This window comes from Peromyscus leucopus, chromosome 12 (genome assembly GCF_004664715.2).
Source record: "Peromyscus leucopus breed LL Stock chromosome 12, UCI_PerLeu_2.1, whole genome shotgun sequence".
NCBI classification, from domain to species: domain Eukaryota; kingdom Metazoa; phylum Chordata; class Mammalia; order Rodentia; family Cricetidae; genus Peromyscus; species Peromyscus leucopus.
Window position 1 is genome coordinate 50252093 of NC_051073.1, and position 23041 is coordinate 50275133.

The 23041-nt window shown below is 43.7% G+C and overlaps 1 protein-coding gene and 1 long non-coding RNA gene across 2 annotated transcripts in view; one reads left to right on the plus strand and one right to left on the minus strand.

Annotated features, from left to right (window-relative positions):
* The window catches only part of Plcxd2 (phosphatidylinositol specific phospholipase C X domain containing 2), a 53570-nt gene extending 35149 nt beyond the window's left edge, over positions 1 to 18421 (plus strand). Inside the window, exons 2-4 of the mRNA XM_028872042.2 lie at positions 901 to 1361; positions 8779 to 9020; positions 17139 to 18421. Coding sequence (XP_028727875.1) covers positions 901 to 1361; positions 8779 to 9020; positions 17139 to 17295 — 860 coding nt within the window. The 3' untranslated portion in view covers positions 17296 to 18421. The remainder of the gene's footprint in view (positions 1 to 900; positions 1362 to 8778; positions 9021 to 17138) is intronic.
* LOC119088786 lies at positions 766 to 14322 on the minus strand. Its single transcript, XR_005092513.1, has 2 exons — positions 13905 to 14322; positions 766 to 1340 (listed from the first exon to the last, which is right to left on the minus strand). It is a non-coding gene; the product is annotated as an uncharacterized LOC119088786 (long non-coding RNA).
* Positions 18422 to 23041: the final 4620 nt, after the last annotated feature.

Here is a 23041-nt window from a genome sequence, read left to right on the forward strand (position 1 = left end):
ACTGTAAATAGTATTGTTTCCCCATTTCTTTCTCAGAATATTTGTTATTGGTATTAATATTACCTGTTAATTGTATGTCCTGCCATTTCGCTGAGAAAAACACTATCAGTCTAAGAATTTTCTGGTATAACCCTTAGGGTGTCTTATAAACAAAACTGCATCATCTGCAGATAAGGTTGTTTTGACTTTTCCCTTTCATATTCACATCCCTTTATTTCCTTCTTAGTTATAGTGTTCCAGCTAAGACTTCAGGTGCTACATTGAATAAGAGCCATTCTCCATTTAGCATAATGGTGGCTGTGGGTTGTTGTCTATAGCCTTTACTGTATGGAAACATATTCTTTCTATTCCTAATCTTTCCAAGCTTTTATTATGATGAAATCAGGAATAATTGTTATTCTTTACTGTTATGCCTGCCCCAAACATTCCTGAGCTCAGCCCACATTTCAATGGAATGAATAACACAGATAAACGTTCTGGGAGAGACACTTAAGCCTCCTCCTGTTCGCATCTATTGAGACAGCCTCTGGCAGCCATCTTTGGTTTTGTTTTTTTTTTTCCCAAAGGTTTGGGTTTATTTCCTCCAGAATAGCTTCCCTGAAATGAAATTACTAGATCAAAATGCAATGAATATTTTAAAGCTCTGATTTCCAAGCATATTTCTAAATAGCTTTCTAAACAGTTATTAATTTACCTTACACTAGCAATATGTGAGAATTATAGTCTTACCCTAGGCTTAACGAGCTGCTAATAAGACAACATTACTTTCGCTTGTGTTTATTTTATTCCCAGCAGGCTAGAAAGTTTTTGCAAGTATTTATTTATAATGTATTTGGGCTGTTGTTTCTTATCAGTTGAGTAGTCTCAACTCCCGTCTTCTTCCTTTATTGTTCTGTTCAGGCTCCCATGATTCATTCAGCTACTGGGTAGATGAAAAGTCCCCAGTGGGGCCTGACCAAACCCAAGCTGTCAAACGCCTCGCCCGGATCTCCTTGGTGAAGAAGCTAATGAAGAAGTGGTCTGTAACTCAGAACCTGACCTTCCGGGAGCAGCTGGAGGCTGGCATCCGCTACTTTGACCTGCGTGTGTCTTCCAAGCCGGGGGACACCGACCAAGAGATCTATTTCATCCATGGGCTCTTTGGCATCAAGGTTTGGGATGGGTTGATGGAGATTGATGCATTCCTCACTCAGCACCCGCAAGAGATCATCTTCCTGGATTTCAACCACTTCTACGCCATGGATGAGGCCCACCACAAATGCCTGGTTCTGCGGATCCAGGAGGCCTTCGGGAACAAGCTGTGCCCAGTCTGCAGCGTGGAAAGCATGACACTGCGAAGCCTGTGGGAGAAGAAATGCCAGGTGAGAGGGAGGAGTAATGTGCTTCTGAGAATAGGCACTTAACTCTGCTTTCCGTAGGCCGCCATCTGTAAAATAGCTCAACCCAAGGCTTAGGGGCTGGAAGAATAGATGAAAGGTTGAAGTACTGGGCATGTGTAGAATCATACCTGAACTCTGAGATAACTATAAGAGATTTAGTGGGCCTGGAAGAAATGGGATTCATGTTGGGTGTCTTAGTTCCTTTTTTATTGTTGTGATAGAACACCATGACCCAGGCAACTGATAAAAGAAAGCGTTTGCTTTGGCTTATGGATTCAGAGGGTTAGAGTCAAGGACAGCAAAGTAAAGCAGCACCTGAGAGCTCACATCTTGACCCACAATCATGAGACAAAGAGAGAAAGCCCTGAGAAGCGCACAAATCTTTTGAAACCTCAGAGCCAACCTTTAGTGAACGCTTCCTCCAACAAGTCTACACTTCCTAATCTATCCCAAACATCCCTACCAACTAAGGACCAAGAATTCAAATATGTGAGCCTACATGGGCCATTCTTATTTAGACTACCACATTCCACTCCCTGGTCCTCATAGACTTGTAGTCACATTATAATGCAAAATGTATTTGATCCAAATTCAGAAGTCCCCATAGTCTTTCACAGTCCCAACACTGTTTAAAAGTCTGAAGTCTCTCCTGAGACTTAAGGCAATCTCTTAACTATAGCCCCTGTAAAATCAAAAGCAAAAAGCAAATTATATACTTCCAACACGTAACGGCACAGAATGCACATGACCATTCTCAAACGGAGGAAAGGAGGCATAGTGGAGAAATACTGGACTAAAGCAAGACTGAAAGCCAGCAGAGAAAACTCGAACTCCTGTAACTTCATGTCCAATGTCAAAGAACGTGCATGGTTCTGCTCTTCTTCCAGCTTTGCTGCTTGCAACACACTTCTCTCTCTTGAGCTGCTTCCACTTCTGGTATGTAGCTCCCGTTGGCAGACATCCCTTGACTCTGGCACCTCTAACACTTTTGTGTCTCGAACACAATCCAAGCTTCACTTTCACAGCTTTGTCATCTCAGGGCCTTCATTCAGGGACTCCCCCACCTTAGGCCTGGCTCCAGTGGCTCTCCACTATGGAGGAAGATTCCAGAACCCCCTACTTCTGCATCCTTCATGACTCTAAAGCCAGAACCACTGAGATGGCAGTGCCAAGCTTGACTACCAACTTGGCAGCCTGGGATCATATTTGTAGCAGCTTTGGTTTGTTGCTGCTATTTTGGAGCAGAAAATTCCTTTTTTACAAGTTGAAAGCTTATCTAGGTGAGGTCTTGCCCTAAAGGTAATCCTCCCTTTATTTCATTTCAGATCAAGCCTCTCTCTTTAATTGTCTCATCTCTTTCAGCACAAGTCTTGGCTCCAACATTAAATTTCCTGGTGCTCCTTTTCCTCTTTAAACTGTATATTTTATATTTCTCTTTGGCCTACTGTTCTTTTTCATTGTCAACCTGTATAAGCATGATTACTGTATAAGTGTGATAACCACATGACAGAGTCAGTATTAAGCTGTCTTGAAATCTCCTTTGCCAAGGAAATTAGTCCACCGTTTTTCAATTTAGCCTCAGGAAAATTCATAGGACAAGGACAAAAAGCAGCCACATTCTTTGCCAAAATACCACAACTGGGGCCCTAGCCTAGTTGTTAATGTTGTTGCCCTCTGAAGCCTCTTGAGCTGGGACAAACATTTCCACCAACTGGTGACAAAATATTCAATTATATGAGCCTATGGTGGTGGTGGGGGGCAGGGCATTCTCATTCAAATCACCACACCAGCCGAATAAAGTCCGTCTGCAATCTATTAAACATCTAAGTTTATTTTTAATGACTTGGCTAATATCAGCCCAAGGCAAAGTTGTAAAATAAGCCAATTGGCCAGTAGAACACTATTCTTTCTCCTCATGCCCTCTATCCATGTCTTCCCCAGTGAAGACGAGCCTTCAGCCTACATGCCTGAAGAACACACTCAGTAAAAGGATAGGTCTCAGATACATTCCACTCTGATACCAAGGTGTGGCAGCTGCAAACAAGAGCCTCAGGAATGGACAGCCTCTGATTTAAACTTTCTTCAAGAAAAATGAGAAGTATACATTCATTCAGAGTTGTTTCTGTCTCATTAAGTACAGTAAGAAAAATGTCTTTTTTTTTTTTTATATTGGAGAAGGACCTCCAGTCTTTCTATACGCTAGGCAAGCAGCTCTACCACTGTGCCACATCCCTGATCTTAAGAAAAGTTTATTGAAGAAGTGTTTGTGGGGGGCCAGAGAGATGTCTGAGCAGTTAAAAGCACTTGCTCTGCAATAATGAGGACAGGTGTTCTAATCCCAGCCCCAGCATCAGAAGCCACATGTCCCCCACAGATGGTTAGAACCCCAGCTCTAAGAGCTGGGATTCAGGCGGGTCTCTGGGGCTTGTGAGCTTCCATCTTAGCCAAGAAAATGTGAGTCTCAGGTTCAGGGAGAGACGCTGTCTCAAAGGGTTAGGTGAAGAGTGACAGAGGACTCTGGTGTCCCCACCTCCCCCCACCGCCTCAGTGTGTATGCAAGGCTCACATGTATATATTATACTCACAGGCACACACTCACACACACACACACACACACACACACACACACACACACACACATACACACACACAAATAAATAAATATTTTAAAAAGAAACATGTGACTCAAAGAAGAACTTCGTGTTTTGAAATTATATCAGTTATCTGTTTACAAACATTTGTTGAGCACCAAGTATAAGTGATTTTTTTCCCCAACTATTTATGACATCTGTCCTCCTACGCCCAAGTTTAATACTCTTCAGACTCACGGGTTTAATTGTTTATTTATTTGTCATGGAGTCTCACTATGTTGCAGTCCAGGCTTGCCTGGAACTCTTGAAATACAAACTCAGTTTTATTAATACACCAGAATGTGCAAGATTAACTTGTTTGATCTTCTCAACAACACTATGAGATAGGCATTGGTTATTTTGTACCCCCCACTCACACCCCTACCCAAAGCTGAAGACCAAACCCAGGGCCTTGTACTGGCTGTGCAAACCCTCTACCACTGAGCTTAATCCCCAACCCCGAGATAGGCATTTGTTATTGCCCCCCCCCCCCCCGTTTTACAGATGGGAAAACTGAGGAATGGAGAGATTGAAGCAACTTGCCAAGGAAGCACTGTGAGGAAGTGGTGTGGGTCAGGATTCCTTCACTGGCTGGTTCCTCTCTAGTATCCCATAGCTCTTGTTGTTCTCTGAGGTCTCACCACAGGCCTTGATGATTTTCACAACTGCTTTCTTGTGTTGTGAAGCAAAAAACACTTTCTTTTCATTAAGAACCTATTCTGAAAGGGTCCCAGACCATTTCCATTGAGAAAAGGGGGATGGCATTTGAATGTGGGGATCAGGTAAGGTTAAATTTGAGGTCATTTACCATTGAATAATTTGGTTGGTGGATATTAACAGGCAGGTCCCTGAAAGTTATTGGTCAGCCTTTCTGGCTAAATAGTGCTTTAGATTCACCTAGAGACTCTGTCCCAAAAAATAAGGGAACAGAAGAGGATTCAGCACATAAAGGAACAACATGAGTTTGAGCTTAGGACCCACAGGGTAGAAATAGAGAACTGAATCCTGATTGTTGTCCTCTGACCTATACATAAACAAGTGCATGTACCATAATACACACACACACACACACACACACACACACACACACACACACACACACACATATGCGTGCGCGCTAATTTAGCTGCATTATCCACTACAAATAGTCTAGTTATGGGAGAAAGAGACTGGAATGATGTATTAGAAAAAAGGGGAAATGTTGCCATTTAAATTCTGTGTCTTCCCCTGATCCCTGCTTCTCCTGTAAATTCTGTGTCTTCCCCTGATCCCTGCTTCTCCTGACGCTGTCTCTTTAACAGCTGAAATAGGAGCACTCAAAAGGAGCCACTAGTCATTGGCCCCATGCTGGGGCTGTGTGACGCTTATGGTCAGGCTTTAAATATTCATTGTGTAATGAGCTGCCTTGCACATACCCCCCCCCAGGGGGGGTATTTTATTACTGGAATTTAATATCAGGAAGTGCGGTACCACCAGTCACATTTCATTTACTCCACATGTGATTATGTCACAGCTCACAGATTATATCTGCATACTTTAGTAGATAAGGCTTTAAGGGCACAGTGAATTAGAGGGCTTGGCCTACAGTTGGGAAATATTTGGGATCTTAATGAGAAGGGAAGAAATACATAACTCTGGTGAACTAGAGAACAATCAAGCTGGACGCGCTGGCGCACACCTGTGATCCCAGCACTTTGGCCGAGACAAGAAGATTCTTCTGAGTTCGAGCTACATAGCAGATAGTTCCAGGCTAGATAGGGCTACGCAGCAGGTCCTGTCTCAAAAATCCCAAACCAAAAAGGACAGCAAGATGGCTCCGGGCTTAAAAGCGCTTGCTGAGAAAGCCTAGTGACCCAGTTCAACCCCCAGAACCCATATTGAAAGGAGAGAACCAACTCCCGAGAGTTATATTCTGATGTCTGCATGTGTGCCATGGTATGCACACACCCGAAGACAATAATAATCATAAGTGCTAAACATAATTTATCAGTTCAAGATAATAATAGACAAAATGATCAATGTGCAATTGCAGGATAAGACTGTGTCCGGTGTTCTGTATGGTATGAAGAAAGGGGTTCTGTAATACGTTAAAAAATAGAGCACACCATGAATCTGCATCCCAGAGGCTCCCGCTAAAGCAACCACCACAGTTAAGAGGTCACCCGAGAGACTGTTCTTAAAGGAAATGAGATTTTCCATCTTAGTCTCAAGAGAAAAACTGAACACAAACTGCTGAGCTGGAGGGGAGATATTTCAAAGGAAAGCAGCCCAGTGAGACGGGGAGGGAGGCTCTCTGAACAAGCTCCGTGAGTGTCCCTGTACACGGGTCTTGGGCGTAGGTTTGCCAGCCAGCCTCCTGCTGTCAGCTGAGATTCTCCACCCTCCTGCCCTGCCAACCTTCAGATCAGACTGCCCAAGAAGCCCCCACCCACCCACCCCCCAGGGGGTGGGAGGACAAAAAGCTCCTTTTGTGTAATTTGTATTGAATACACATTTTTCTGGGGCAGAGTCAAGTTATTACTGTCCTCTAGTGTACAGAGGCAGGCCCAGGGGCAGGTGTCTTGGGTACCACCTGCTGGGCCTGTCACAGGGCTGCCTAGCCTCCTGCCCATCCCCTACCCCCAGCCCATTGCCCAGGGCAGCTCTCCTTCCAGGCTTCAGCCTTCCAAACCAGCTAGTTACATGCCAGGAGGAAATCTTGGGCTCTCCCCAGCAATCTGCTTACAGTGAGCCTGTGATTAACCTCATTAACAAACGAGTTTACTATAGTCATCACCAGTGCTCAGCATTACTCAGAACCATTAAGAACCAGGAGGGTAGACATTACCCTGTTTTGCAGCCCCCTGCCTGGCACTGTCTGCCTCTGGGCCTTCAGAAGGCCAAGTCGCTTTCATCAGCACCAGAACACACTGGAAATGAGATGAGCATGTGGAATCCCTGCTCCTGAGTGCCTGGAGGACTACCCTGAAGATTATAGTCCAGTGTGAACATGAGCTGGGCATTCCTCTGGGAAGAGCTCACCCGTGCCCCTAAGGAGAAAAACACAGCTCTTCTAGAAAGCCATGCAGCAGAGCTCGCAATTGGGACAATCAGAAGAGCAATTCTCTGTCCCCCCAGCTGCCTCCCAGAAACTAATTAATGCTGTGGATATAGCCTGCTAATTATTTTCAAAATTACCACCATCTCGAGTGGCCCCACTGGAGGGCCATGGCCTCGGTAAAGTCTTCCCTGACGCTTAGTGGCACATCGGTTTCCTCCCCTGGGAAGGGTAATTTCATCAGAGTCAGTGCGCACAATTGAAAATCTATTCACTCACAAATGAGTTCACAGTGTTTATCTAAACTCCAAGAGCAAAGTGTCAATGCCATGAGCACAGGAAACATGATTTCTGGGCCATATTTGTGGTTTCAGCCAGGATCTAGAGACTTCCCAGAGAGCGTGGGATGGAATTTAATAACGCTGTGTCTGGTTGGTTAAAACAAACAAACAAACAAACAAAATAACCACAACAAAAACCTACATGTTTACTTTTACTCACCTTGAGTCCACATGGCCACCATGCATGCTGGCAATAGTACCCCGCTTCTGCAGCGTTGGCCTTGCCTGTCAACTATCCTCAGGGATATGGCCATGTCATGTTCTCTGCAGATTGTCTTAAAATACCATTCATGCTCATCACTAACTCATAGTTAATGGAGCTTATTAGACTCATCAAAATAATTTTATGCATTTATCATGAGGCTCTACATTAATTTCCTACACATATATTTGCTATTTGAATAGGCATAATTCCTTTATTTCATGTCAATTTCCTTTATAATCTTGTTTGTTTGTGCATTATTTAAGACACAACTGTGAGAAGGTGCTCTGTGCTTATACTATGTGCATAGCCAAAAAGGAGGCCACCTTTGAATTAGACAGCAAGTTCTCAGTAAATGCTTGTTTGTTTGTTTTTTAAAAAATAATATATAGGGGCAATGAGATGGCTCAGTGGCTAAGGCATACCGCCAAGACTGATGAACTAAATTAAATTCCGAGGTCCCATTTGGTTGAAGGTGAGAACTAACTCCCAAAAGTTGCCACCCCATCCCTCTGCCATGTAAAAGTAAATAATTACATTTAATAAAAAGGGAAAAAAAACCTATCTGTGCAAAATACAGCTCTCACCGCAAAGAGAGTAAGAAATGGTTTATTTGTAAGCCAACTATGAAAGGGCTGGGAACACAGACTCGGGTGGCCTGGGAGGACATGTGCACTGTGGAAATGATCATGTGAGATTTGATTAGCCTGAAAACTAAAGAAAGCCACACAGCAACGCATTCATCAACATTGGTCGGTACCACAAGTAGGCGGGTTATAGCAGGAGAACTACTATAGCTTTCAGACGCAGTCTATGTATATTTTTGCTCTTGGAAGCTGACGGTCTGCTACGAATACATGTCAAAGGCTTTAAGAAGTCAAAAGGATGCTAGGTGTGAGCAATGAATAGCTACTGAGAGGATCAAGGCTAGCCCAAGATAATGCGACTCGACTTCAACATTCTAACTTTCCACAAGCATGAAGTTATAATCTGTCATTCAGCACCGTAAAATCTGGCACAGAGATGTGGCTTTTCTTTTTAAATTTCAATTTACAGGAACAGTTCTGTTACTTCTGAGTAACCCCATCCTTTGTCTACCCCTCCCCAACTTGCTCCCCACTGCCCCCCACCCCGTTTGAGTTTTCAGCTTTTAAATGTTGCTGTCCTTTTTCTGCTCTGAACCTTTCAGGTTCTCATTTTCTACCACTGCCCCTTCTACAAGCAATACCCATTCCTGTGGCCAGGAAAGAAGATTCCAGCACCCTGGGCAAACACCACGAGTGTGCAAAAACTGATCCTCTTCTTGGAGACCACCCTGAGTGAGCGAGCCCCACGTGGGGCCTTCCATGTCTCCCAGGCCATCCTCACCCCAAGAGTGAAGACCATTGCCCGAGGCCTGGTGGGGGGTCTCAAGAACACACTAGTTCACAGGTAAGAGATGGCTTCACCCTACAGGTAGGGTTTATGTTATTGTTTTGTTGGTGGTGGTAGTGGTGGTTGATTGGATGGTTTGGTTAGCTGACTGGTTGGTTGGTTAGTTTGGTTGGTTTCTTGAGACAGTTCAGGTTGGACTTGAACTCATAATCTTCCTGATTTGCTTCCCTGATTCTGGAATTATAGGTTCACATACCTAGCCCCACCTTCAGAAGACGTTTGAATACACACACACACACACACACACACACACACACACACACACACACACACAACATTTATCTTGATTTTATTCTGAGTACACAACAGCAACATTCTAGACTTGGAGAATTGCAACAAACAAACAAACAAAAACAACTTATAGCACATACTCTTTTGAAAAGCTGTGGATTCTAGGATTACATGAACAGTGCCCAAAGAATCCTGGGACACTTTGCTAAAATGTTTGCCTTGTTCCATAGATACTCACTATATTTTGATACTATGACAAGCACTCTGAGACAATGTCACTGTGTGTTTTCTTCATGACACACGCCATGGTGATCCTGTTATTGCCCATGCAGCTGGCTGCGGCACCCACTGTCTCAGCATTAAACAAGCCGCTGAGCGCTGTGCTGAGAACTGAAAGATGGTCCTTCAGGAATTTGTTCTTTCTTCTCTTGTGACCATGCCACAACCTCCAATACTCCCTTGGGACAGAATTAGGTTTGATATACAGTTCAGCAGGGATCTTCTAATTGTTGTTTTATGAGATGATGTTCTTTGTCCTGGGCACCAGTGAATGATGGATAAAGGGAGTCAAGGAAGTATATGACATGTGTGTAGCATCAATCTTAAAGAGTCTTGCTAATAAAAACAAACCCGGAGCCAGATATTTGAGTGAACGCTGAAAGATCAAAGAAACAGAACAGGCCACAGCCACCTCGTCTTGCCATTTCCTCAGCTGATCCTGTTTTCTCAGACTGGAAGCTTCTGTGTCCTCATCTGAATGAATCTCAGCTGAACTCCTCTCAAAAGTCTCAAAGCTTAACCAGTTCCTGGTCCTCAAGCCTTATGTACCTTTCTGATTTCTGCCATCACTTCTTGGGATTAAAGGCTCACTTCCTGAGATTAAAGACATGAGTCACCATGCCTGGTTGTTTCCAGTGTGGCTTTAAACTCACAGAGATCTGGATGGATCTCTGCCTCCCAAGTGATAGGATTAAAGGTGTGTGTGCCACCTTTTTCTGGCCTCTATATCTAGTGGCTGTTCTGTTCTCTGACCCCAGATGATTTTATTAGGGTAACCAATATTTTGGGGAACATAAAATCACCATACACGTATAGACACATGTGGGTGTATATGTAGATTGTGTATGTATATGTATATAGAGGGATGTTATTAATGCACTTGCAGTAGGCTATACTTTGTATGCAAGCTGCAGAAACTAATGTATTTATGTTTTCTAAAAATTATATTGTCAAGCATCTGTTCGGTTCTTGAGTTCTGGGTGGTGACTGCAATTCAGATAGTGAAAGCTTTGGCCAGTCACATGGCCAGTCCGTATCGTTTGGTTCTGAGTTTGGAGAGCATGGTTTCAGATAATAGCCATATGCCGCCTAGTCAGGAGTTTAAAAGGCAGGCAACAACCATGATCTTCTTTCCTATCAAAAACTCCTGACAATGCCAACCATGGACAGAACAAGAGGCTCCTTTTTATGTAGCTCTTCCGAGTCTCAACCAAATAATAAACTGTCTTCTACTGCAAACAAAAAATCCCATAGGCTGGCCATGGTGCAGCACACCTGTAGTTCCCGGCTCTTGGAAAGCTGAGGCAAGAGGATTGGGAGTTCAAAGCCAGGAGAGGCTATGAGTAGGCTATATGGTAATCCTCTTTGTGTGCTTGGGTGGGGCCGGAGGAGTCGAGGCTATGGTAAAGTGAGACAGGATCTCACTCTAGAGCCCAAGCTGGCCTCAAACTGGTTGACTAATCCTCCTGCCTCAATTTCCAAGAGTTTTGGGATTATAAACGTGAGCTACCATGTCTGACTTTAAAAAAAAAAACCTTAAACCACCTAGAATTATGAACTTTTCTTTTCACATATTGTAGGTTCATGTTCTCGTTCCATTTTCCTCTTGCTTTTGGTAAATTTGCAGCTTAACATTATTTTTTCATTCAATAAAAATTTGAAATTTCAAGAATAACAGAAAGAGTAGCTAGGAAGAGGCAGGTGTAGAGACAGAGATGAGTCCTGTGGCCCCTGCCCGGTGGACAGTTTTTCAGCAGAAATTGACACGAACATTTCTATAGAGCTGTGTGAAGACCACTCCACTGCAAATCTGTGGGTGTCGCTGTCTTAAGAGACCATTTCAGACTAAGGATAAGGCCTTTATTCCGAATAAAAAGATGCCTCTTTTGCACATGATTTAATATGATTCTTAAACCCAGGCCAGCCTCTTGAAGGGGAGAAGGGGGTACCATCTAAGAGACTTTCTGTGCTCAGGTAGGACAGTACTCAGGGAAGCTAAGTGATCCGGCCCTGCAGAGCTTCCAAGAGCCAAGAGTCTGTCGGGACTGCTGGACTTCAGCCTGTGTAGTGTGTGAGCACTGATGTGAGCAGAGATGGTGCCTGTGCCCTGTTCCTTGGTGGTCCCGAGCCCATGACTGAGTTAGCAGTGCCTGGATCTGGCCAGCTCACACCAGTTAACCCACATATCGTTATACTTTGATGCCTTCTTCTGTCTGGCTGCCCATGAATCCCAGCCTCCCTTATTTAGTTATAATGAAGAGAGCATGAGCCCAAAGGCAAGATCTCCTTGTTGGTAGTGCGAATGTGTCCCTTAAATAGAAGCTACCTTTCTGGTCATGGGAGTATTAGGGGTGTGGTCCTACGTTCCTGGGCCTGCACATCAACTGGAAAGAAAAACATGGCTCTGGTCAGGAATCTGTTCTCCAGTGTCAGCCAATCACATGACTGTCATGTTACCACTGAGTAATCATAACCCCACCCCGCCTCCAGCACCAGCACCCTAAGACGCTGTCCTACCTAGCTGCTAACCACCCAGGGGAGCTGTCTAGTGGATCCCAGCACTGATCAGCAGCTCAAACCCAGAGAAGACTGGGAGTGTCTTCCTCCTGCTGGAGGTAGTTTTCTCAGGGGGAAGCTGACCCCCCAATTCTCCGTTGAACTTTGTGTATGAGATTCTGTTCACATTGGTCCATCATCCTGGAAAGAAGCCACAAACATATACCACCCATTTAAACTGAATTTCTGATATAGTTTAGGCTGGGAGAAACCTGGAATTCAAATCCATAGTACTCACAGTGAAATCAAATGTGGGTGAGTTTTGCCTAAGCCTGAAGACCAGATGGCCACTGGAACTCTGGAAGGGGACAAGGACTGAGTCAGGAGGCCCGAGATGGAAGCCTGTAAGGGTCCCTATTAAGGTCATGAACTATGTTTCCTATTCCCAAATCCCTGAATTAAAATTCTAACCCAATCAGCGTGGTTGTGCATACCTGTAGACCCAGCACTCCAGAGGTAGAGGCAGGCAGATCTTTGTGAGTTTGAGGCCACCCAGCCCTATATAGCGAGCCCCAATTTGTCTCAAATTGCAGCAAGTTTTCTTGTCGAACTTTCTCTGGGACTGCCAACCCCCCAATAGTGACATGGAGACTTATGATGAAAGTTTGGCCTTTAGCTTGGGCTTATTCCCAACTAGCTCTTACAATGTAAATTAACCTGCTTCTAGTAATCCATGTCTGTCACATAGATTTTCACCTGTTTTCCATTCTGTATGTCTGACTTCCTTCATGTCTTGCTGACATCTCTCAGGCTCTTAGATTCATCCTGAGTTCCTCTCTCTCCCCAGAAGTCCCCCCTATTCTCTCCTGCCTAGCTATTGGCTGTTCGGTTCTTCATTAAATAATCACCGTGACACATCTTCACACAGTATAAACAAATATCCTGCAACATCAAATAGAATAGAACCCTAATCCTGCTGCCTCTGAATGGGAGTGTATTTGGAGGAATTGGCTTTTAAAGAGGCAATTATGTTGAAAGGCCTTTAGGGTGGGTCCTAATGCGCTCTCAACTGAAGTCCAAAGGAAATTTAAACCAAGAAGAGACAATAGAAGCTGAGCATGGAGGCACAAGCCTGTAATCCTATGACTCTGGGAGGCAATGAGCAGGCATTCAAGGTCCTCTTGGAATATATGATACTGTCTCCAAAAACAAACAAACCAAAAGCAAAGAGGCCACAGAGATCTGTGTATGCACACAGAGAAAATACCACAGGGGTGCAGAGGGTGAGGAGGTGGGGGGAGGGGGGAGGGAAAGGAGGGAGAAGGGGAAGGGAAGGGGGTAAAATAAGGGGAGGAGGAAATCACCTCCAAGCCAAGAATAAAAACCTCAGATAAAGCCCAGCCCAGCAGCATTAATCTTGGGCTAGCAGTCTCTTGAACAGGAGAAAATAACTTCAGTTCTTTGAAGTCGCTACTGTATGTGTTGCTACAGCAGCCCAAGCGAGTCGACACAGTGCCCTGGGTGACGGGGTGACCCTGCACAAGTTCTTGAGGTCACCGGATTGGGCTTTTCTGCACCACTGGGAAATAACAGCTCATGGGACCATGGTCTGAAAATGCCTGTCACAATGACTGGTAAAGAAATGAGGTGGCCTCAAGGTCAAAGGGAAGCTTTGAGTGCTCCAGCCTGTGGGATTGTTGTCGGCAGTACCTGGCCCAGCCTTCTGCAGCGATCTCTCTTCCGGGTCAATGCCAGTGGGTTCTACATTTCCCCTTACGTCATCCGGTTCATCTGATACTTGCCTTGGGGAAGCTTGACACACGCAACCCAGAGCTGACACAGACCTCTTTGTCCCTGGAGACCACGGGTACTTACTTAGCTTTTCCCCAAAGCTCCACGAAGACTCCTGGAATCCTCCAAGGTGCGGCTCAATGGGAGTGGTGGTGGGGTGCCTCCAGGCTGTCAAGTATCATTCCCCAGAATGACCAGCAGATGGCGCGGGATCTCCAAACGTAGACAACTGACAGAGGCTGTTCGGAAACCATGACCCCAACAGGCTCATCACCCCCACCAGTGTCCTTCATTTAGGACTGTGAACCATTGGTCTTTGTCTCTAATAGGGTTCTGTGTCTTCAACTCCTCTTCCCAACATTTTGTTGTGTGGACGTATGAGGGAATTTCTCACTCCTACTCCCCAAATCTTTCTCTCTCTACTTTTTTTACTCATTCGTTTTTGATCCCCTTTCCTGGGCCAAATACATGACGCATGCGCCAAGCAGGCATTGCACGGAACGCTGACTACCTATTGTACTATCTTTCCGATGCATCCTGTTTCACAGGGAAGTGGAGCAGAGGGATGAGGAATGTTAGTACATTAAGATCTTCAAGAGTCCCCGCTAAAAAAGGAAGAGCAATCGTGAGTCACAACCAGCTGTTAAAATAAAAATGTAAATTGATCTATAAGACTTTTTTTCTTTTTAGCCTGTGGTAGACTGTGTATCCCACTGAGTGAGAGAAGAACTTAGTTGATGACCGTAAGATAAAAAGAAAGAGGAGGTAGAAAGTTGCAGCCGAAGTCTAAACATCACTTTAGAAGACCAAGAAGGGGGTGGGGGTGGGTACACGAGGCAGAAGTGAGGACAGCTTCAAAGGAGGGTAGAATTGGGGTAAGTGGCAACCAGAGAGGGCACGAGTAATAGAAGAAAAGGGCCCATCGATGTTAGCCAGAGCAAACCCAACCCGAAGAATTCCTAGTCCCACATCAAATGTAAGGGTTTCCACCTTCCTTTGCTGAGGAGTCTTTAGTGAGCTGAGCTGTGTTAACCGTGATGCCAGACAGCGAGTGGCCTGGGTTGCTCTCTTCGGTTCTTCCGTGTTCCTCACACTTACGTCATATTGGATGAAAAGTGATGTTGACGTCATCTGCTCTGAGCCTCTGTAGCATCGGAAGCCTCCTGTTTATAAAATAACCCCAGCAACTATAGTCAAGAGACAGATGGTTAAATATTAGTCTATTAAGGAGCCGTGCACAGTACTGGGTTAACTATCTGTGTGGAAAGTAAACCCTGACCCTTACATTTATGTCTTCTGCAAAAATTGACTGCTGTCTTGGGGTTTCTGTTGCTGTGAAGAGACACCATGACCATGGCAATTCTTATAAAGAAAACATTTAATAGGGGTAGCTGGCTTACAGTTTCAGGTCCAGTCTATTATCATCATTACAAGGAGCATGGAGACATGGAGGCAGATGTGGTACTGGAGTAGTAGCTGAGAGTCCTACGTCTTGCAGGCAACAGGAAGTCAACTGAGACACTGAGCAGTATCCTGGGCATAGGAAACCTCAAAGCCCGCCCCCACAGTGACACACTTCCTATAACAAGACCATACCCACTCCAACAAAGCCTCACCTCATAACAGTGCTACCCCCTCTGAGATTAATGGGGACCAACTGCATTCGAACTACCACAACTTCCAATAGCTTTAGAGAGTAAAATAAGGGCGAAGACCTGAAGCTTCCAGAAAACATGGGAAGAAATCTTTAGGGATTGAAAGTAAATGAGTTTCTTAAAAAAAAAAATAAATAACAGAAATTAAAAAATAATGATGGGGGATTAGAAAGATTGCTTGGTGGTTAAAAGTACTTACTGGAAAGGTGACTCAGCAGAGTACCAAGTTCAGCTCTGGGGGATCCAACTCCTTCTAGATTCTGTGAACACCTCTACACACACATGCACATCCCCTCATAAGGACACATCAATTTTTTTAAGAAAAAGAAAAAATAATCAACAAATTACACTCCCTCAAAATTAAGGAATTCAGGCCCATCAAAATATTTCATTGAGAAAATTAAAGGCAATCTACAGGACAGAAGAAATATTGGTAAAATATTTATGACAAAAGGAAAGTTAATCCAGGATATAAAATTAATTTTTTAAACTCCACATTTAAAAGAAGAAAAGGCAAATGCTTTCAAAACACATTGCATGAAACCCTCAGAGATTGAATGAAAATACAAAAAAAAAGTGTTTGAAAACTAAGTGGGGAAAAATTGTCAAAGTGTTGGATAGATATTTGTAAAAAGAAGGGACACAAGTGGCGAATCTATATTCCCATCAATCCTCCTGCTTCAGTCTTTCATGTGCTTGGGTCACAGACATGAGTCACCACACTTCCTTTGGGATGACAAGCCTACAAAACACTTGTGGCACCAATTTTTAAGGATAGTAGTAACTGTCCAGAGCTTCTCTCCTCAGCCGGTGGGACTTCAAAGTGTAATAGTCCTCTTGAAGAAAAGTCTGGCAGTTTCCTATAAAACTAAATATAAACAAATTCCTATCATAGACCAGCTTTGTTTCTTGATTTTTATCCAAGAAAAATAATGTGATGCCCTTAAAAAGACTCATAGAAGAATGCCCATATTAGTTTTTTTCATAATAACCCCAAATTAAAAGCAACTGCTGTATCTAATAGAAGGAAAATGGATAAACTATGTTGTAGTCATACAATAGAATATTATATGGTACTATAAAAAGAAAAAAATGCAATTAATCACATGCATGCTGACGTATGTAAGGGATTTTATGTATGTTTCCAAGTGGAGTATGTCAAAACTAGAAGCAGCATTGATAAGAAGACAGAGATGCATTAATAGGTGTGTGGCAAACAAAATAGTAAAGTGTTAATGGTAAGGGATAAGTGGCGGATCCACTTACTACAAAAATTCTGTCAGTTTGCCGTATGTTTGAATTTTTTCATGAAGAGCCCTGAGAACCTAACAATAAGAGAACTGTTCGAGTCGGTGTTGTGAGATCTTGTTAACATGGCTGTCTTTCTGATACTGTGAGTATATTGTCTCTTGCATGAGAGAAACCTTGGAAAGGTGAGTTCTCCAGTGGAATGCTGGCTCCACATCCCCGGGAACATAAATGAGTGGAGCCTCAGGGGCTTGTGTGTTTCTGATATATCTATATATATCTATATATAGAGAGAGATATATAGATATAGATATTTTTGTGGTAAGGAAAAGGTTTTTATTTCCATTTCTGGAATTGTCATTCTAACCACTGCTATCCATCTGTTTTCTTTTCACCCAATACTTTCTACATGTAGGAATCTCCCGGCCATCCTCGACTGGGTGAAGACTCAAAAGCCTGGAGCCATGGGTGTCAACATCATCACATCTGACTTCGTGGACCTGGTGGACTTTGCCACAACCGTGATTGAGTTGAATGACCTTCTAGAGGACCGAGCTCTGACTAAGTGTTGAATTGATGCTTTGTTTAATTTGATGTTGAGATTGTTGAGCTAAGGTAGGATTCTTGAAGGTTCCAGTTAGGAAGGCTCACTGCTGGTCAGTCCCGGAGAAGTGAGGAAGAGAAAGAGGGCCCTCCCCCTTTCCTCACGTAGCTATTTGGATAAAACTCTGGGGATTTTCATTGCATTTCCCTAAATAAGACTTTTAAAAACTTAAGTCTAAGGGAAGAATGCGTATTTTATATGGTCAAGGTCAGGATCTCCCCAATGGCTTATGGTGGCAAATAGAAGGTGGAAGTATAGTTTCCTGATTCCACGGGTTATGCAACATCTTAATTGACCCAGCTTCCTATCGTCTTCTGGGGGCACTTGAGCCTGTGTGAAGACTAGATCGGAAAGGCATTCCTGGTCAGAAGAACAGCAATGGCGCATGCAGTCATGGACCACCCTCTGGGAGGTCTTTGCCATTAACCAAGAACTCTGAGGGGCTCCTAGGGAGCCATGCTCCAGGTTCTCTCTTGAACTGTACAATATCACCACTTCTGTACGAGAGCAAGATGTGTTTATTACCACACTGTTCAGCCACAGGCTGGCTCCGGAAGTGGTCCCCTTAAGTTTTCATGTAAACAGTGCACACTACCCTTGGCATCAGAACTGTATTTCCCTGTCTTAAAGTATTGATTCCTTTCATTTCCTTTTGGGCCCCCTCTTTAAAAATGAAAGGAATTGCGGTGGGGAATCATTTGCGCGAGGGCCCAATAAGAGCTAAATATGCATGTTTACTGCATGCCAGAATTCTTTGATTTAATCCTGTAGCTTTCTCCCCAAGTGACTATCGGGAAAGTACCTGCGTCATTTTGGCACAGTCTTCTTTGGAGCGAGGTCTTCAAGCTGACACTGGAATCGACACTTGATGGTTGTCTACCTGGGACCTGGTCTGCTGCGGGACACAACGCTAACCCGAAGGCTGCTTGTCCGTGACACACTGGAGGCTGACACAGGATGTGTGGGAATGTGCAATGGCATTAAAGGAGAAAGTTCCAAGTGGGTTTGGAGCCAGTCTGTAACTCCTCGCAAACAAGACTACCTCGGGGATATTTAGGGTGACTTGTATATCGTCAAGTGAGAAAAAAAAAAAAGCAATGCTGGAACATTTCCGCTTGTTTTTTCCCTTTGGTCTTTTTTCTGTGGGTCATGCCGCCAACTAACTACCACTGCGTGAGGGCTGGGAAACTCAAGAGGGGATTTTTTTTTTAATTGATAAGAAGTTTTTTTTTATTGATAAGAGCCCTCTTATGTTCCCTTTGCTTTGTTTTCTGTATTTATTCATTATTTATTTGGAGAGTAAGCATCTGCAATGCTTCTTGCCTCAAGAGCACTCACACAGATGTTTACTGGACTTTTCCTACCCAAGACGGATGCTGCTGTGGTCTTCCACCCACGCACTGGATGGTGCATCTCAGGGCTGTGAGTGATCTTGGACTTTGCTGTAGATGTCCTACCCTACCCCAAATCCTGCTGAGGACGGTGTATAGGTTCCAGGAAGCCACTGCCGAAGGCGTACACTGGGACCGAAGTGAAAGGGCCATGGAAAACTACACAGGCACTTCTAGAGAGCACTGGGAAGAAAGGAGCTAGGAAGAACAGCTGGGCACAGACATGCTTTGATACCCCTCAGCCCTACCTGAGAATCCCTGAGGAGATGTCAGATTCCAGAGACTGCTGGACCCTCTCCTAGGAGCTCTCACATCTATCCTTTCAGATTGTGCTTCCTAGTCAGATTGTGCATGCTGACTGCAGTGGGGATATCTTGGGTGAGCTATTGAAAACACATGCACGCCCCTCACTCTTATTCATCTGGCCTTTTTTTTCTTCCTAGAGTAATTTAGGCCTCAACTTTGTAATCTCCATAGTTCATGGAGGCCACAGCACAAAGGCCTCTGGGAAAACCTGGTTTAACTTCCCCTGTTCTTGAATTTTAATCCATCTCAGAGGACGCTTCCAGAATGATCTTGTCAAATTTGGTGGAGCCTTCTTCTCTGCACCGGGCTTCTTCATTGCATAGGAGTATGTACCCTCATCATCTTAATGGCCCTCCAATTATGATACTGAGCTCCTCAGAGAAGCCCTGAAAACCTTGACCTACCCTCAGGTTTTTCTTTTTCTTTTTCTTGTTGCATTTTGTTTGTTCGTTTGGTTTTAATCTTCAATCAGTTGCCAGGTCTAGGTTCCTCTCCATCCATTAACCCTTCGTTACTTGGCAAAGAGATAAGGAGACAGAGGAGCGCCACTCTGCTCTGTTTTAGTGGAGCCGCAGCTTTGTCCAGGTGCTTGGTGCTACGGGGCTCCGACGTGTCAATGGGTATCTGCACCGGATCTCCAGTTCACTTTAAGGCTGTCGACTGTTCAGTGAATCGTTTACTTCATCTTTTCCTTTTGTTCCTCAATGTACAGTTGTACTTCACTTAGGACATGCATGTCCACCTCACTGTTTGCATGCTGCACTGTCAAACAAAACACAGAAGCACAGGACACTCCCAAGGCCACATGTACGGCCCCTGCTCCTGTAGTGAGCGCATGCGCTAGCTCCTCCGTGCTGCTTTAGGGGCTTGGCCTTGTTGACATTTTGAAAGTCTGAGGGGTAAGGGGGAGGGTTATTCACAGTTTTCCCTGGTAATTATTCAAATTATTACATCTGATGATGTAAAGGCTGCATGTATCCTGTTCCTTGGAGACCAGGTAGACTCTCGGCTGAGGTGGACAGAATAAACAGAATTTAGGCCCCGTGGCTCATTCTGCAATAGTTACCAGTAAGAATTCTGACCCCCCACATGTCACGTGTTCTTGAAATTCCTGGGAATCACTCAGATCAATATCAGGCTCTCATAATTGTTCAGAATCAATGTCAAGAGCAACTAAAACGCTGCTCTGTTAGCTTGTTAGTTTCACAGGATTTGGAGCCATTTCTCTTTAAAAAATAAAGCGAGTTCTTCATGCGCTCTCTTCATTCCAGCATGGCCCAGTTTCCTTGATGTCCCAGACATGCTAGATTTCTGACGGTTAAAACTCAAAGCATGAGCACTGAACTTCTCAAGTTCCATGTCTGCTATGGATAGAGAGAGTGTTCTTAGGACTGAATAGAGAGCTCAGGGTGGACGTGATGGAAGGCGCTGGTGAGTGTTTCAGGATTTGGTCTGACATCATGGCAGTCTTAGAAATCATGCAAAAAAAATGCTCATATTTGCTGCTTGAGATTTGATACTCATTATTTTCTTTTGTGCTGGGTCTAAACCCTTGAATTTTTTAGAATAGTTACTAAGAGTTCAAATCCAGGATTTTATATACATGCAAAGAAAAGCACAAGATCTGAGCAGAGGTAATGACAAACCTTAAGAATCTCAGGTCTTTCATAACTTCATATTCACATCCGAAATGTATGATTCTATCCAAGAAGGCAATGAAGTGGAGCAGTCTGAGATTAAATGGAGCTTTCTGCTGTGTTGGGATATCCATGTGGTTTTTTTTTCCCTCAGTCTTACCAGTAGGAAGCAATTCCAAAGAGGCATGATACAGCCCAGCCATTAGCACAGAGTGAAAGGTGGAGACCCAGAAGAAATTCAGGCTGAAAGGAAATTGCTGTCTTCTCTAAGGAGCAAAAGGGCTACACAACAACATCATAACAGAAGTTTTATGATGTGCTTAATTGTCTATTAAGTTCTGGGAAACAGAACCAGATAATGAATGGGCCACAGCCTCCAGAGATCTCCTCCCTTAGCTGAGCAACTGATCCTGGGCTAACCTGTCCTTGCTTCTTTCATCTTTAGTAACGATGCAAATCTCAGTTGACTGGCTCATGAAATAAATAAGGTCCCAGGGCTTAGCCTAAATGCCTTGCATTCTGGAGATATACCTTTGCAGTGATTCCTCCTTTTGTACACATGCGCGGAGAATGTAGTTGGGGTCATTGTCCAAGAGTGTGGTAAAGGCTGATTGACTTTGAGTATGTATTTTATCTTCTGGAGTCTATATAATCTGTGGCATTCAAAGAAATATGCCAAAGTGTACATTGGCCCCTGAGAAGTGGGCTTTCTCAACATTTCAAGAGGAAACAATAGACACTGAGGTTATCAAACATCCAAGCTGACAGGAAGCTTATTTGGTACAGCATAGAAGAGCATGGATGTCCCTCTTGATTCCATGATCTGTCTGGTACATCTTAACCCTCTTCTTAGGCTGTTTCCTTGTAGTTGGTACCCCAGTTTCATACTCAATAGTGTCACCTTGGGACACAGGAGAGTGAACTGACCAAATAACAAGTGGTGTCGATGTAAACTTCCCCTTATTTCCAGATGGTTCTAATCAGCTCTTTACTGCCCCAGGAGACCGCCTACTTCCACAACCTTTGGATTCCCCCAGCATTCTGCTCCAAACACTGGCACTAATGGCCATATGTCTGAGCCAGCCAAACTCAGAAGCAACCCTACGATGATGATGCTAATGATTTAAAAAAAATAATAAAGTTTTAGACACTGTTGCAAATATCCTAAGGTAAGGATATTCTGCTCTAGCATCAAGTGTGTTTTAGCATCAACTCCAGCAAACTTGTTCTTAGGATATATCAAGCCCATTTTAAAACAAAATGGTTTGACTAAGCCCTCCCACTCTTGGGGGGAATTCAGAAGCGTAGGCTGTTGAGGCAACTGCATCGACAGTCCAGAGGCATTTTCTGTCCTTCTGTCCTTCTGTCCCATGCCCTTCACAGAATGCTACTTTCTCCTGTCTCCTAGCACCCCCCGTCATCTGCCAGTGACCGCATCACAAGATGCTGATAGAAGGTGCGGTCTGACTGTCGTGATAGTTACTCTTTACTCTTCTCCAACACATTGTTCTGCCTCCTACTCTCACCCAGGCATTAGCACTATGCTTAACCAGAGCCCTGAAACTGGGACCAACACTTAATTCAGATAGCACAGGCTTGCTCACAGTGTCAAGCCCACTAAGAAGCATAGCACTTTGAAAAGTCATATAGGCCTTTGGCAGCTCTGTACAGTTGCAATGTCACACCTGTTATCAGTTTATAGCACTAATAACACATCAGTTATAGATCTATAGTGTCAAGATGGTAAGTCTTAGATCATATTCTCAAAATAATATTACCTTGCTGCTACTAATTATTACCCCAGTATTCATAAGTATTAAATTCAGGTTGTGTATGGATTATTTGTATTATATGTATACCAACTGTAATACTTAGCCTCTGTGATCAGTAATTTAAAATTACAGAAATTGTCATAGTTAAAAAAATTCTTGGTCAGTTCAAATAATTCACATATGTGATAAATGCTGTAATGGAGATTCCGTTTTATCTTCTATTACTTGATTTATACTGCAATGCATGTGGTTTGCTAAACTTAAGAGATAATCATCAATTTTACCAATTTTAAGGTTAGGGATAAAATTGTGCATATATGCTACTTGATCCTCTGAAATGTATTTTGTGGCTTGTCACCTTCATAGATATTTCACTTGGCTTCTTTCCCTTTAGGAAGTGATTGTTCAATTACATCTCTTTTCTTCTTTCTTGTAATCTGGATTAAATCACACGATTCATCCTAAAATATTGTGAAGCCACAATACCTCATTTCAATTGTGAAAAAAAAGTGTGAATAGGTCTGATCATGTGATGTGTTTCCCTGTATTTGATTTGAGCCACTTATCAAGGTTTAATCTTAGTAATAAACATGAATCTTTAATAGCCG